The sequence below is a fragment of the Gavialis gangeticus genome, unplaced genomic scaffold, assembly GCF_001723915.1.
Source record: "Gavialis gangeticus isolate Ggan-Ray unplaced genomic scaffold, GavGan_comp1, whole genome shotgun sequence".
In the NCBI taxonomy this organism is placed as follows: Eukaryota; Metazoa; Chordata; order Crocodylia; family Gavialidae; genus Gavialis; species Gavialis gangeticus.
In genome coordinates, this window is record NW_017729024.1 from 68,602,841 (window position 1) to 68,616,449 (window position 13,609).

Genomic DNA, 13,609 nt, shown 5'->3' on the forward strand with positions numbered 1-13,609 from the left:
GCGTCCCCTGGAGCTAAAGCCTCGGCCACCAATGCTGCAGCCACGCAGGGATCGGGGCCCCTTCCTAGGGCCCCACGGGGGACCTCCAGCTTTGGGGTGGTGTAGGTGGCTGCCAGATACAGAGAGGGTGTGCTCCCTGCCCTCCCTTCCCCAAACCCCTCCCGTCACCCGCTCCTGCCCCCGTTCTGCCCCACAGGCCCTGCACAGGATTATATGCCCCAGGCCCCGCACACCCCTAGAGACCACTGTGCCAGACACTTCCATATGCAGAAGTTCAATGTTTGTATTATATATACTGACCTAGTTATATCTTGATTTCCCTTTTTATATCCCACCATATCTGTTCTCCAGGTCTGTCTTTATCTTTTCTTCTAATTGCTGAATTTACTTGAGTTGTATTATGCCATTTAAAAAAATATTTTGTGGGATTATTTTCTGGAATCCCCTAGTTTCTTAGTTGTCTCATTGCAAAACTCTGTTACAATTGAACTTCTTTAGAGAATGGTGGTTGGGTGTTACCACTTAGGGTCTGTTGTTCCTTTACTAGGCCAGGACTCTTACTAGAGTAGATCAAGCTAGTTCACAATACCTTTAAAAAAAGGTTGAGATGGGTATTGTATTACTCGAACAAAAGATGACCTTGAATACAAGACCAATAATTATATTCTATATATGTAAAACTTATAAACCTGTTGTTATTTTCCAGGTGTAGAATCAATTATTGGGGACTTGCCATTGAAAATGTCCCTTTCCTGCTGCTACGGCAGGGGAAATAAACCTGGGGGATCAGGTAGCCCTTTGCTCTCATTTTATCCCAGTGTCTTCCCTGGCAACCTTTTCTCCCTCCCCTTCCTGTCAGATCCTGCTCTCCTTGAGCACATGGAAGTGAGAACTAAATTTAAAAATAATAACCTTGAAATTAAACATGGCAGTAGTAGTCTGCATATAATACCCATGCACTTAGTTTATCCAGAATTGATGCACGTTGGATTTTTTTTTTAAACTGCTGCAAGTTTTAGCAGAGGTGTTTTATAAACAGGTATTCCAGGTCAAATTGGCCAGATCAGTTCTGAATCCTTTGAATCATTCAAAAACCATATGTGGTTCTGCTACCGGCAAGTATCCTCCACCCCTGACTTCTCAGCCTGGGGATTCATGTACTTCCAAATCCATTGGCAGGCATCGTACGTGCAGGTGAAAGCCCAGAGGCTTGGGGTTCAGATGCCCCTGAGTTTCACTTGCCCATGGATATAAGAACAAGCTAGCGAGGAGTTCCCCATTTCCATAAAGTCGGCGTGTAGCTGAGATCTTCCTACTGGAAGCTGGCCAGTAGGAAACTAACTATGAGGCTCTTGTAGGGAGTCCTGTCTGCATTTGGACCAGGGTGCATCCTCCACTACACAGTGCTATTTTAAATCCATTTAGGCTGAGGTGTCACACCAGTGCTGTAACTACACTTAATCTTAGTTTACAAGAGGCTGAGAAGCTATGCATGGTATTAATCCAAAGCCAGAAGGTTCATAACCTACTGCAAAGTTGGGATGGACCCACCAGAGTCGACAGAATGTCACGCCCTGGTAAGCAACATTGCATACAGTTCACCCAGAATCCCTCTGTCGCACCCTCTCTCAGCCTGGTGCATATGATTAGTGTGGTCCCACCTCCATGATGACCTTACAGCTCAGCCTTGGTCATTATGTGTGTATACTCCAGATTTGCTCCCTTCAAGGATCCATGTCCTAATTAGCCCCCTCCCTTGGCTGGAATCAGGTGTTTTGGTCGCAAGTCCTGGGATGCTCCAAAAATGTATCTGCAGATGAGGCGCAAAGCAACCTGGTTCAGCTTCACCTCATGGAGGGGGGGACCAGGGTTCCCTCTAAACTGTGTGGTGTGCATGGCCGTGCAGGCGCACCTGGCAGCGCGGCACAAGCACACCTGTGCAGCCTAGAGGGAACACTGAGTGGGACCACACTAGTCATGTGCCAGGCTGATAAGGGTCAACAGAGGGATTCTGGCTATGTGATGTCATGGTGCACTATAACTTTAAAAAGGGGTGGTGGTGCAGAGGCTTGTGCTTAGTGATCACTAGCATATGTTTTATTCAGGTGGGTTGCACTAACCATCCTTGTGGTAGGTTCCATGTTTGCCCAATGTGGGCCATGTGCTTTATAGTTATGCTCAGCATTGGTAACGTTTAATCAACCTCATCATTGGTTTCCATTGCTGAGCACATGCTGCTTTTGGCAACAATTTAATGATAAACAGTGTATTTAGTGAGATTTCCTCTTATGTGATTATAAGACGAGAGATTCTTTTTCCCATGCCAGTTTTGGGGGGGGACTTTGTCTTGTATTTGAGTAAATGTGGTAATTAGCCTGAAGTTGGGTAGTTATCACCTTAGAGACTAACTGGCTCTGAGAATAATTGTCCTTGCCTCCATATGGGGCTTCCAGCACTCAAGCAGGAAGCTGCACGTGGAGGCACAGAATCGTACACCATTGGGCCCGGTGGGCTCCGTGTCTCCACGTGTGGCTTCCTGCTGGAGTGCTGGAAGCCCCATGGGGAGGCATGGAGCCCACCAGACCCAATGGTGCTTGGACTAGGAGCTGCATGCTGTCTGGCCAGGTGGGCTCCATGCCTCTTCATGGGGCTTCCAGCAGAAAACCACATGTGGAGGCACAGAGTTGCATGCCATGGGGCCAGGCTTGCCTCCATGTATGGCTTTCTGCTGGAGTGCTAGAAGTCCCAGCCTGATGGTGTGCAGCTCCTGCCTGCAGTGTTGCAGGCTCCATGTGCTGGCACAGAGCCAGCGTGGTCTGGGTTGAAGACACATGCCAGCACATCAGCCAGGCTGGCTCTGTGCCCCGATGTGCAGCTCCCAGGAATCAGCTGGAGCCACACACCACCAGGGGGCTTCGCCTGCTGTGGCCATGATCACCTTCAGGGCCTGCTGCTGCTACCACTGGTAGCTAGGGCTATGCACCATGGGGTGGTGTGAGCGTGTGGTGCAGGGGCCCATACCCACCTCCCCTTGCAGACAGGAGCTTCCCTCCGCACTCATCAGCTGTCCAGTCATGCACCACCATGCTCAGTGCCTCCACATGGGGCTCTCAGCTGGAGTGTTGGGAGCCCTATGTTGGTGGAGGCAGAGCCCACCTGGGTTAAATTATGCATGGTCATATGTTTTATGCACAAAATTGCGCGGGCACATAATTCCATAATTTCCTGGGGTGTATTAAGAGAATTGATGCAGCATACAGCAGTCCAAAGAAATAATAAAGTGAACATAAGAGCATAGTATGCACACACACTGTAATGGGAAGAAGTGTTGTATAGGAATTACAATAGGGGACTCTGTGTCAGGACTCCTTGGTTTTCTGTACAGCTAGGCTGACCAAGCTACTTTGTGCTTTTAGATTACTGTATAAATGAGCATAATACATGGCAACCAATAGTAAATCTAATTTTTTTAAAAACACTTCACGATCAAACAAAAGGCTGCCATTCTGTATTTTCTCTGCGGTATAAAAGGCCACACGTCATTGATTTTTGAAATCTTTAAGTGTGAAGCAGGCTAGAAATTTAAACTCGACATCAAGTAAGGATATAGTTTTTCCTTTCTTACTGTAGAATTTTTTGGAGAGCAGGTTTCATCATAAATTTTTTCCTGGTTTCAAATTTTCTAATCATGGTGCGATCCTATATTTAATTTTTTGCTCAGGGTGGGTGCAGGTGTGCTTGTGTGTGAAAGAGATACCCTTTCTTTAAATAATTTTCTGCCTTTTATCCCAAAGGCATATAAATATTGCAAAGCTTGAAATTTAAAATTACATTTAATGTGCATGTGATTATATATTTCTTTTCTTTTTTCTCTTAGGATAAAAGATTGCCACATCATCTCAGGGAAATGGTAACCTGTGGTGGTTTTCTTGGAGCAACAATGTAAACCAACAATGAACAGATGATAGCAATAAAACTGCATTTGGCAGCTGACTTTATCACGATAGCAAGTGACAGCACATCCAGTGATAAACTGCAAGGGTTTAGTGTTTCCTAGTCGTTGGGAATATGCCCAGTATCTTGGCTGCTGAAGTGGCTGCTGTCTCTGCTTAGGTCTGTTTAGTTCTTGTAGTCATGTCTGTTACTGAAACAGAGAATGACCCTCCTCGATTCTTTGTGGGTGGTGAAGATGGAGATGAATTACTGGATCCGGACAGATCTTCAGACTTCAATCGCTTCTATGACCATGCAGAAGAAGAGGAAGAAGAGTATGATTCTGTACGTACTTAAACTTTATCAGTATAGGAACTATTTGAATCAAATATGCTTCATTCTATCTGTTTCTGCTGTTGGGGTAGTTGATTACCACATGATCAATTATGATTGGCAAGATAGTAGATAGTGGTATATCTACGTTGGCAGTGCAGGTTTGTGTGTAGTGTGCCCTGGATCATAATTACGTGGCCAACTGAAGCCTATGGTGTTGTGTTTTCACTGCATCCAGTCAGCCAGACAAACTGGAGTACAGCTATCTCAGGAACACAAGTGCATGTCTGATTGTAGTGGAAATTCACCCTAAGATTTTTTTTTTCTTTCCATGACTCCTTTTTTCTACTTGTAAGCGATTGCCATTTTTCTGCTTTCTTTATTATTACTCCCTGTGGTCTATAGAAATGCACATACTGAAGTAACTTTTTTTAAAAGACAATTTGGCATTGTCAGAGATGTGGAGTGGAAAATTTTCCAGTGCTTTATTTTTCCATGGGAAATTTTCCATTTCTAAAAATTAATTGTTTCATAAAATTCATTAGTAACAATGAATGGAGGCCAATACAACATTAGGCAAGCTTTGTAGTTTCAAAGTTGTAATTAATGTTTTTCAGGTGATTATTTCTAGGAAGTGTGAGAGAGAGTACATATGTGTTTTTGTTTTTTAAACAGTAGGGTAAATACACTCACATAATAATCCAAACCAAAAATGAAGTTATGAATTCACCTAATTGGCTGTGCAGGTCAAATCAAAACCAAAGCTAAAATTCTTATTTCATCGGACTACATGTGAAAGCAAAACCAAAACTAATACTGTGATTAGTTTTTGTTTCACTTTCAGTTCAGCAAACATACAGAACAGTGTCTCATTTTTTCCCTGAGTTGGGGAAGTTGGAAGTGTTTGCATAAGATCTGTTAGTTTTTTAGTGTTGTTGCTTTGATGTAGTCATAATAATTCCTAATCAGAAAAAAAATAGCATGTGGCATCATTATAGTGAAGTTCAAGCCACTGAAGGAAGGAAGACAGTTGGTAGATGTAAATGTTGCGGGCAGGAGTATGCTAACAACGCAACAAGAATGAAGAAACATTTAATAACATGTAGAAACTGTCCTGAAAGAGTACAAGCCATATACAGAAAGCAAATACAACCAAGTGGTGGAACAATATCGTCTGAGAAAAGCCTACTTCAGAAATCCTATGTAAGTAAACAAATTTAAGATGGTAAACAACACACTGTATAGACTAGCACCTATATTGTTTTAAAACATTGTAATTTTAAAAGCTGTTAATGCAACTCTGGGCTCTTATTTATTTATTTATTTATTTAAAATATTTGTTTTCTGCTTGCGCTGAGCACCCAAAGTGGATTAGGCTTAACAATATATTTTTTTTTAAATTACATGATAGATAAACGTTAACTATTTAACTGCAGCAGAGTGAGCTTAGTCCTCTGGCTGATGGTACTGGCCAGATTAGACTTTGCTTTGGCTCTGCAGTCCCAGGGCAACTGAGCAGCAAGTTGAGCAGCAGTGTTCTTTCTGGCAGGGAGGAGAGAAGCAGGCTCCCTGCCGCTTCTCCTTCTGATGGATGAGGCCAGACTTGAATAGCTAAAATAAAAATCTTTTCCCCCTTTTGTTGCAGGAACTTGGTAGCTCAAGTGAAATAGCAGATTTGCAAAAAATGGAAAATGAAAATGTTGAGCTCCCAGGTCTTGGGGAAGAAGATGCAGGATCCTTGCTTTCAGGTTAACTGTCACCAGATACGTGATTCACCATGAGTAGCTGTTACAGACAGTCAAGCTTTTTATCAAGCTTTGTGGACAAAATGTCAAAAGAAGATCAAGAAAAAGCACATGAGACATTAGCTGAAGCTATATGTGCAAGTGGTACACCTCTTTCCATAACTGAAAATCAATACTGGAAGGAACATTATAAACTGATTAGCCCATCATATAAGTTACCGTCACGTTATCACTTAGCACATTCTCTCTTAGATGGAAAGTATGACAGAATTCAAACAATGGTTATTCAAAGGATCAGTCAAGTAGAATCACTGACTCTGATGTCAGATGGATGGACTGATACATAATGTCCTTTATTGAACATTATGTTAGCAACATCTGAACCAATATTCCTGAAAGCAATTGCTACCACATCTCATCATCCAGGTGAATACATAGCCAAATTACTGAATGAAGAGATTGAAAGTGCAGGTCCCTCCAGGGTACAAGCCCTTGTAACTGAGAATGCAAGTAACATGAAAGCTGTATGGCAAATATTAAAGGCAAAGTATCCTCATTTAAAGCATTTGGCTGTCTTGCTCATGGGTTGAATCTTCTGGCATAGGACATGGTAAGTATGAATACAGTGAAGACAGTAATGGGAAACTACAAAGCAAGTGTAAAGGTATTCAACAATCATCATGTTCCTAATCAGACTTTGAAGATATTACAGAAAGAGAAGCAGGGGAAGGAAAGTGTACTTTTATTGCCAGGAGAAACTAGATGGGGCTTGGCTACAAAGTGTTTACATAGTTTGCTGTGCACAAAGAACTGTTTTCAGTGTGCTTCAATAGATGACACAGTATCCCAGATTATTTCTGTGAACATTTGGATGCAGGTTCTCGACAGTGATGTGTTCTGGGTTCGAGTTCAAGGAGCATTCAATTTGCTAGTACCAGTTTCAATAGCTATCAAGAAACTTGAAGGAGAGGCACCAAGCCTTTCAAATATTCCAGACATTCAGACAATTGAATGAAAATCTAACTGAGCTTTTGCCGCCTTTACCTCTATCCAAAAAAAGTAGTAATAGAAATGTTTACTAAGAGATCTGAGTTTTGCTCTCATCTAGTTCATCTGGCAGCAGACCCTTTGGATCCTTAACACAGAGGACACCATTTATCAGAAGATGAATTATCTACCGTTCTTGATTACAATTATGGAAGTAGCTAAGAATGTCACCAACATTGACAGAATAGCCGTGATGACAGACATTGCTGGGTACCGCACAAAAGAAAAACTTGGGAGCAAAGACATCATTTGGCGGGCAGCAGAGAATGTTTCCTCTCACATGGTGGAAGGGATACTGTAACACCTATCTATTGTCCAGGATTGCTCTAAGCCATCCCACCAACAGCAGCTTCTTGGGAACAGAACTGGAAGCCTTTCAGCTCAATCAAGACAAAAAAGGAGTAATAGACTAACAAACGAACACACCACTAAGTTTGTTTCTGTTTCTCAAAATCTCTTGCTTGTGGAGAATCAGTCAGAAACACAAGTTAGTGAAGAAGATGCAGTGTGATGATAAGTTGCCCTTGCCCATAGATTCATTGGTAAAACTATCGTTTAGCGAGAGAGAATGTGGTTCAAGTAGTTCTGAAACGGGTTTGCCTCAATCTGATTCTGAAATGGAACTAATAAGGAGTGCAAGTGATTCTACTGATAGTGACAGTGAAACCGGAGGTGCCGCAGTGACCTCAGTGGAAGAGAGTTAAACTCTGTTGAAGTAGATGAGTGGGCAACCACAGCATATGATGCACAGTTCTTTGGGTGTGCTAAAATTAGTGTCAAGAGTTTTCAGAGCCTTTGTATTTTTTTCTTAAATTTAAACAAACAATGTAAGGGGAAGTACTTGCTATTGTGTATTGTCTTTACAGTTTTACAAGTATTCAAATAAAAATAATTCATTTCCACCCAGAGCTTTGAATTTGTTTGAATATAACATTTAAACCACATTAAGTGTGCTGCATTTAATTTTTTTCCTAATCAAATATTTCAGTTCAAATACTTGTGGCTGTTAGGACTTAAAATTGACATGGAGATACTTTTTTAGTTTTGTTTACTAAATATAAGTCAAATAAACATGCTAAATCAGATCGCGCTCTATTTAGGGCATTGGAAAGTTTTCTGGAAAATTTTCCAATTCAAAATTTTCTTGAAAACCCATATCTCTGATCACTGTATTAAATGCATGAAGTAAAACAGGACAAAATAGGAATTTTTTTTCCACTATTTTTATTATAATCCTAATTGATTTTATAACAGTCATAGGTAATAAAATATTCATGGTTGGGATTCCTGCTTTTGTTTAAAAATGAAATCGTTTTAAATGACTTGCAGCTTCATTTTATGATGACTCTTAGTTGTATAACCACCCATTTTGACATTCACAGCTCCATTATTGATTCTTTCAAATTTGTCCCCATTGAAAGGATCTACAACAACATCTTTTAAAATGCTTTTGAATTGTTAAAGAAATATACCAATAGTGCAACTATCAATTTAAATAATTCTCTAAATGAAAATGGCAAGACAAGTCATCAGATACTGTATTTTTGTTAACATTTAATCTTGTAAACAATTACAAGATTTACTTAAAAGTAACATATACATGTTGGATGGGAATTTGAGGTATTTATCCAACATTATATCATTATTGCAAAATATGAAGCTTTATAAAGCAAAAACAAAACAACAAAAACTTACTACTTCTTTTTTAACCTTATTTTGACACAGCCACCGGAAAGGCAAATTGTAGTTGGGATATGTTCCATGGCAAAGAAATCCAAGTCCAAACCAATGAAGGAAATTCTAGAACGCCTCTCCATGTTTAAATACATCATGGTGGTAATATTTGAAGAGGATGTTATTTTGAATGAAGCAGTAGAAAACTGGCCTCTTTGCGATTGTCTCATTTCTTTTCATTCTAAAGGTAAATCTTCTTTTGACATGCAGGCCACGTGTAATTTTGAAATTAAAGAGTATTTTAAACTATTGAAACACAACCCTAGAAAGTTAATCTATATTCCTTAATAAACCTTGTTTAGGATTTCCACTGGACAAAGCAGTTGCCTATGCCAAACTCAGGAATCCATTTGTAATCAATGACTTGAATATGCAGTATCACATACAAGATAGGTAAGTAACAACTACAAATTAGGCATAAAATGGTTCAAGTCTGTCTGGCTGCAAACCAGCACACACCATTGTTTTAACACATGGGAAGAGACTCGTGGTATTGAATACCATGGAGCTGCCAGCCTAGCGATGGGTACAGGACATGTATTTCTTCTGCAGTACTCCCAATAAAATTATGATTGACATCTCAGATGTAGGTGGTTTCTGTGTATACAAATAGTAATAACTTATCAAATAAGTTTTTAGTAATTGTAGATGTACTTGAGAGCCTTAATTTGGGTTGGACTAGGTGGTTTTTGATTACTTTGTTAGAACTGTACTTTATTTCTTATTTTGTGGTTAGCTCTAAAGACTGAATTGTCTCCTAACTCCATTGTGCTAGTCTAGTGAAAGTTCCTGTGCCAAAAAATCTTAAAATCTCAGCCCTTCTAAAATAAAGTGAAGACTATGCCTATCTTTGTCATTACCACTCATACTGGAAGTTACTACAAACAATAATTATCTTAATCTTGCTTTCATGTGCCCCTAATACTCAAGTCATTTGAGTTTGTGAAGCCTGAATAATAATGAGATCCTGATGATGATTTTCTTTGAAATTAAGTAAATGAGCTTCCGCACTTTCAGTTTGCTTCAGCAGAAGCAGTTGTAATTGCTATCTGTCTTATAGATAATTGATTTGACTTTAGGAGCATTTCAGTCTGCAGTTGCCCAAGTCATTGTAGTCAGATATTAGCAGTGTGGAGAGTCTGAGGATGGTTATTGTGCAAGATAATGCTGTTTGTGAAGCAACCAACGATCTGATTGGAATTGCATTTGAATGGGTGTATGTCTCTCCAGAATACACCAGAGAAAACAGTTATGCCCCCAGATGGTTGATGCTGTTACTGCATACAGTTCTTGCTATATTATGCTGCCTAAAACCTTGCTTTTTTGTATAACTTTAAAGTAGATTACAGAGATTTTATCCACAATGCATACAGAGCCTTTTGGGTTGTTAACATTCTGAGGCCCTATTAACATCCAAAGTAAATTTTCTTTTACATCAGAAAAAGCAAATTTTAACAAACGAATAGTTAATAAAATCGAGAGAGACTAGAGCCCTTTGTACACTAAAGAAATTTAATGCATCCAGTACTGCCAGTTGATGCAGCAAAGGTTTTGCCAGAGCGCTCTTGTTACTTTGGTTGTACCTGGGTGGTGCAAATGTTTCCATGTGCTGCTATTACAATGCAAACAACATTCTCTCATATGACTTTTATTTGTTGATGTTGGTTGAAATTGCTATGCTCAAATCATTAGATAGGCAACTCTTGAAGCACTATATATGTTTAGTTAACAGAGTAGCATAATACTTTCATGGTTTTATACTGTAAGCTTTTTCATGCACTATAGAATGCAAATTTTGTTGGGCCTTTCCTCTTTGGCTATGTAGCTTTTGTGTTCTTCTTCTAGGAGAGAAGTGTATGGCATTCTCAAAGCTGAAGGCATTTTACTTCCTCGTTATGCAGTTCTAAACCGTGATCCAAACAATCCCCAAGGTAATAGGCATATTTTCATTACAACTGTATTAAAGACCTCTTTTTTACAATCTAGAATTCTGTTAAACATTTTGAATGGTAATCTGTAATTTTCTGCACACCTTTTCCTGCCTTTCATGTGATTCAATCAGTGACTTCTTCATGCTTCCTTTAGCATTTTTTAATTGCATTCCTGGGACAAGGTGAGAACAGGCAGGAAGAAGCAGGTACTTTAAAGGAAAAGTTCCCTAGGGCTGCGTCTACATGAGTGTGCAGTCATTTAGAACTAGTAAATGACTGTGTAGTAACCAGCATTACTGTCCAGTAGCATCCCCAGACAGTTGTTTTCAGGCACTACTGCGCAGTAGCAACAAGTGCAACAGTTAGTGCCTGCCAACGCTACTGTGCAGTAGCAATGAGCTATTGCACATAGCATCTTGTGTAGATGCGCCTTAGGAAATGCAATTTCCAGTTCTGCACTTAATCCACCAGAAGCAGCTCTAGCCTGACTAATTTTACCACGTCTCTCTGCAGCTAATATAATGGATCCACAGAAGATTCAGAATTGTGAAACTAAAGGAAGAACTTACAACTATGGGCTGGGTGAGGACTGTGGTTATGGAGCAGTGCTAGGAATGAATTGGAGTCGAGCAGTTGACACAGGCAATCTTTTAATGCTTCAGCTACTTTATAGCAAAGAAAATGTTCATTTGCCCTTGAGCACTAACCAATAGTTTTCACAAAAACTAACAGTAAAACTAGACTGCACTTCTGTTCATCTCAGGAACACCATAATACACCCTGGGAGGCATGCCAGTACTCTTAAACCCTATCTGAAAATGAAAACTGAGGTACCGAAACAACTAAGACATTAAGGTCCTTCTGAAAATTTTCTCTCTTCAAACTTAATTGTTGGAATCTTCAATTTGACACCTTTTAAAAGCAGTCTGGTTGTCAGAAGGTGCTAAGTAGTAACCTCAAGATTAGATCCTCTCATGTTACACTACATTAGAGGACAATCTGTTTAAGACTTACTGCAAGATAGGCTTATAAAGGAGGATATTACTTAGGCTTATAAAGGAGAATGGATGAGTTTAGAGCCAGGGTGTTTAAATAATCTCTTTACCCCCAGCCAGTTTGGAGTGGGCACTGTGTGCAGTGCAGGTGCCCTAGGTGCTGGAGAAGGGACAGTCCATGGGCCTGATCTGGCCCAATCTTTGACATCTCTGGTTGAGAGAAATAAGGCAACTTACAAAGGGCAAGTTTATAGCATAGGGAATTTTAAGTTGAGTGTGGTGACTGCAGCACAAGAACATGAGTGAGAAGATAAATAGATTATCATCATATGTTCCATGTGTGGGGGCACATTCGGAAGATGACTAACAGAGTGTTTTAGGGGAAAAAAAAAAAAGACTGTTACAGAAAACAACTACTTGCAGTAATTCATGTCCTATACCTCTTTTAATCACATTTTATAGTGCAAATATTGAAGCTAGATGTACTCTGTCTTATCCGGTAAGGGCAGTTGAGAGGATGACGGGGAATAATGCAAGTGCAGCCACAATGACAGCCAAAAATGACACAATTGTTCCCTTAGAATGGTTCATAAAGTCTGTTGTAAATTCAGGTCTTGCCCTTAACAGTAACTAGCTTGTTAAGGCCTTCATTGTCACTCCTTCTGCTCTTTGTATTTATATTTATTGTGCATCATAATTAAATCTAATAATTTAATTATAGTTATCATTTTAGGCTTATGAATAATGGGGTGGAGTTGGATGGTAAATCAAGTTTCAGAGTTCCTTCTGAACTTTAATAATTTCTAACAGTTGGATAGACAAGAATTTCTTCAGCCCTTGATCTCTGATCATGTATCTCTTGTGCCAATAAACTTTTATCTGTAAACCCTAGTCAGAGAATTGCACAGCACCTGGCTAAGCATATACTGTGCCTGGTTGGACTTTGTGCTATAGATAATATTTAAAAAAAAACAAACCCCCACAAATACTGATTTGGTTGGAAATTTATATGCAGAGTACATAGAGGTTGTCAAGTATTTGCATCCCCATAATTATACAATTTATTAGTGTTTGGTATTTAATGTATAATTGAGGTTCTAAATGATTCGGTCAATAAATCTGCATGGTTTTAATATTTCCTGGTGTTTGAAATGTGGTGTGTTTGTACAGATTATTGTAGCATTCTGAATTTATATCCAAGAGAGAGGGTCAGGGGAAAGATAGAAAAGTCAACAAAATATTTGTGTGCTAATACTGGCACTCTGCAATGTGGAGGGTCTGGGAAGGGAACATGAATAAATGCTCCTGTGCTAAAATATGTAGTTGTAGTAGAATTTATTGTGAGCTTGTGCTGCAGCCCTTTGGCTGGTTCCCTTCCCCCCCTTGAATTGGGGGGCTGAAGCAAGGTATGTAGAGAGAGAGTACCATTGTAAAGGTAGTCCTCGACTTATGACTTTTAGAGTTACGATGAATGGCACTTAAGATGTTTATAAATTGATACCTGGTTTCAACCTTCCAACGTGGGTTTCGACTTTACAATGCTGGATATAGCTGCATCCAGCTGGTAAGTCTGGTGTGATGGAAGGGAGGGGGTGTGGTGGGGGGCAGATCAAGACCCTTTGCGGTGAAGGAGTGACTGGGGCAAGTTGCTTGTCCGGCAGGTCCCGCCGTTCATCAGGGAGGGCATGGTGGGGGAGTGTGTGCACCAGTATCTGTGCAGGTGGGGCGGGAGCAGTACCAGGCTGCGCTGGGAACAGGGGCTATGCCTTCCCGCCGCTTGCTGAACTGGGGTGGAGCAGGTGTGGGACTAGGCCGCTGTGCTGCCTCTGGACAAGTGGTACGCAACAGCGGGAGCCAGCTCTGTGTGTTGTTCCCCCCCCCCCCACCCCTT

The 13,609-nt window shown here is 40.5% G+C and overlaps 1 protein-coding gene across 13 annotated transcripts in view; it reads left to right on the forward strand.

Annotated features, from left to right (window-relative positions):
• Positions 1-13,609, forward strand: part of PPIP5K2 (diphosphoinositol pentakisphosphate kinase 2) — a 120,909-nt gene that overhangs the window by 22,729 nt on the left and 84,571 nt on the right. For 8 of the 13 annotated variants that reach the window (XM_019517221.1, XM_019517220.1, XM_019517219.1 and 5 more), the window contains exons 2-6: positions 3,878-4,278; positions 8,784-8,979; positions 9,095-9,185; positions 10,638-10,723; positions 11,237-11,365. In XM_019517221.1, the coding sequence (XP_019372766.1) occupies positions 4,135-4,278; positions 8,784-8,979; positions 9,095-9,185; positions 10,638-10,723; positions 11,237-11,365 (646 nt within the window). In that variant the 5' untranslated portion in view covers positions 3,878-4,134. The remainder of the gene's footprint in view (positions 1-3,877; positions 4,279-8,783; positions 8,980-9,094; positions 9,186-10,637; positions 10,724-11,236; positions 11,366-13,609) is intronic. The other 5 variants (XM_019517225.1, XM_019517230.1, XM_019517229.1 and 2 more) reach the window with 2 other exon arrangements.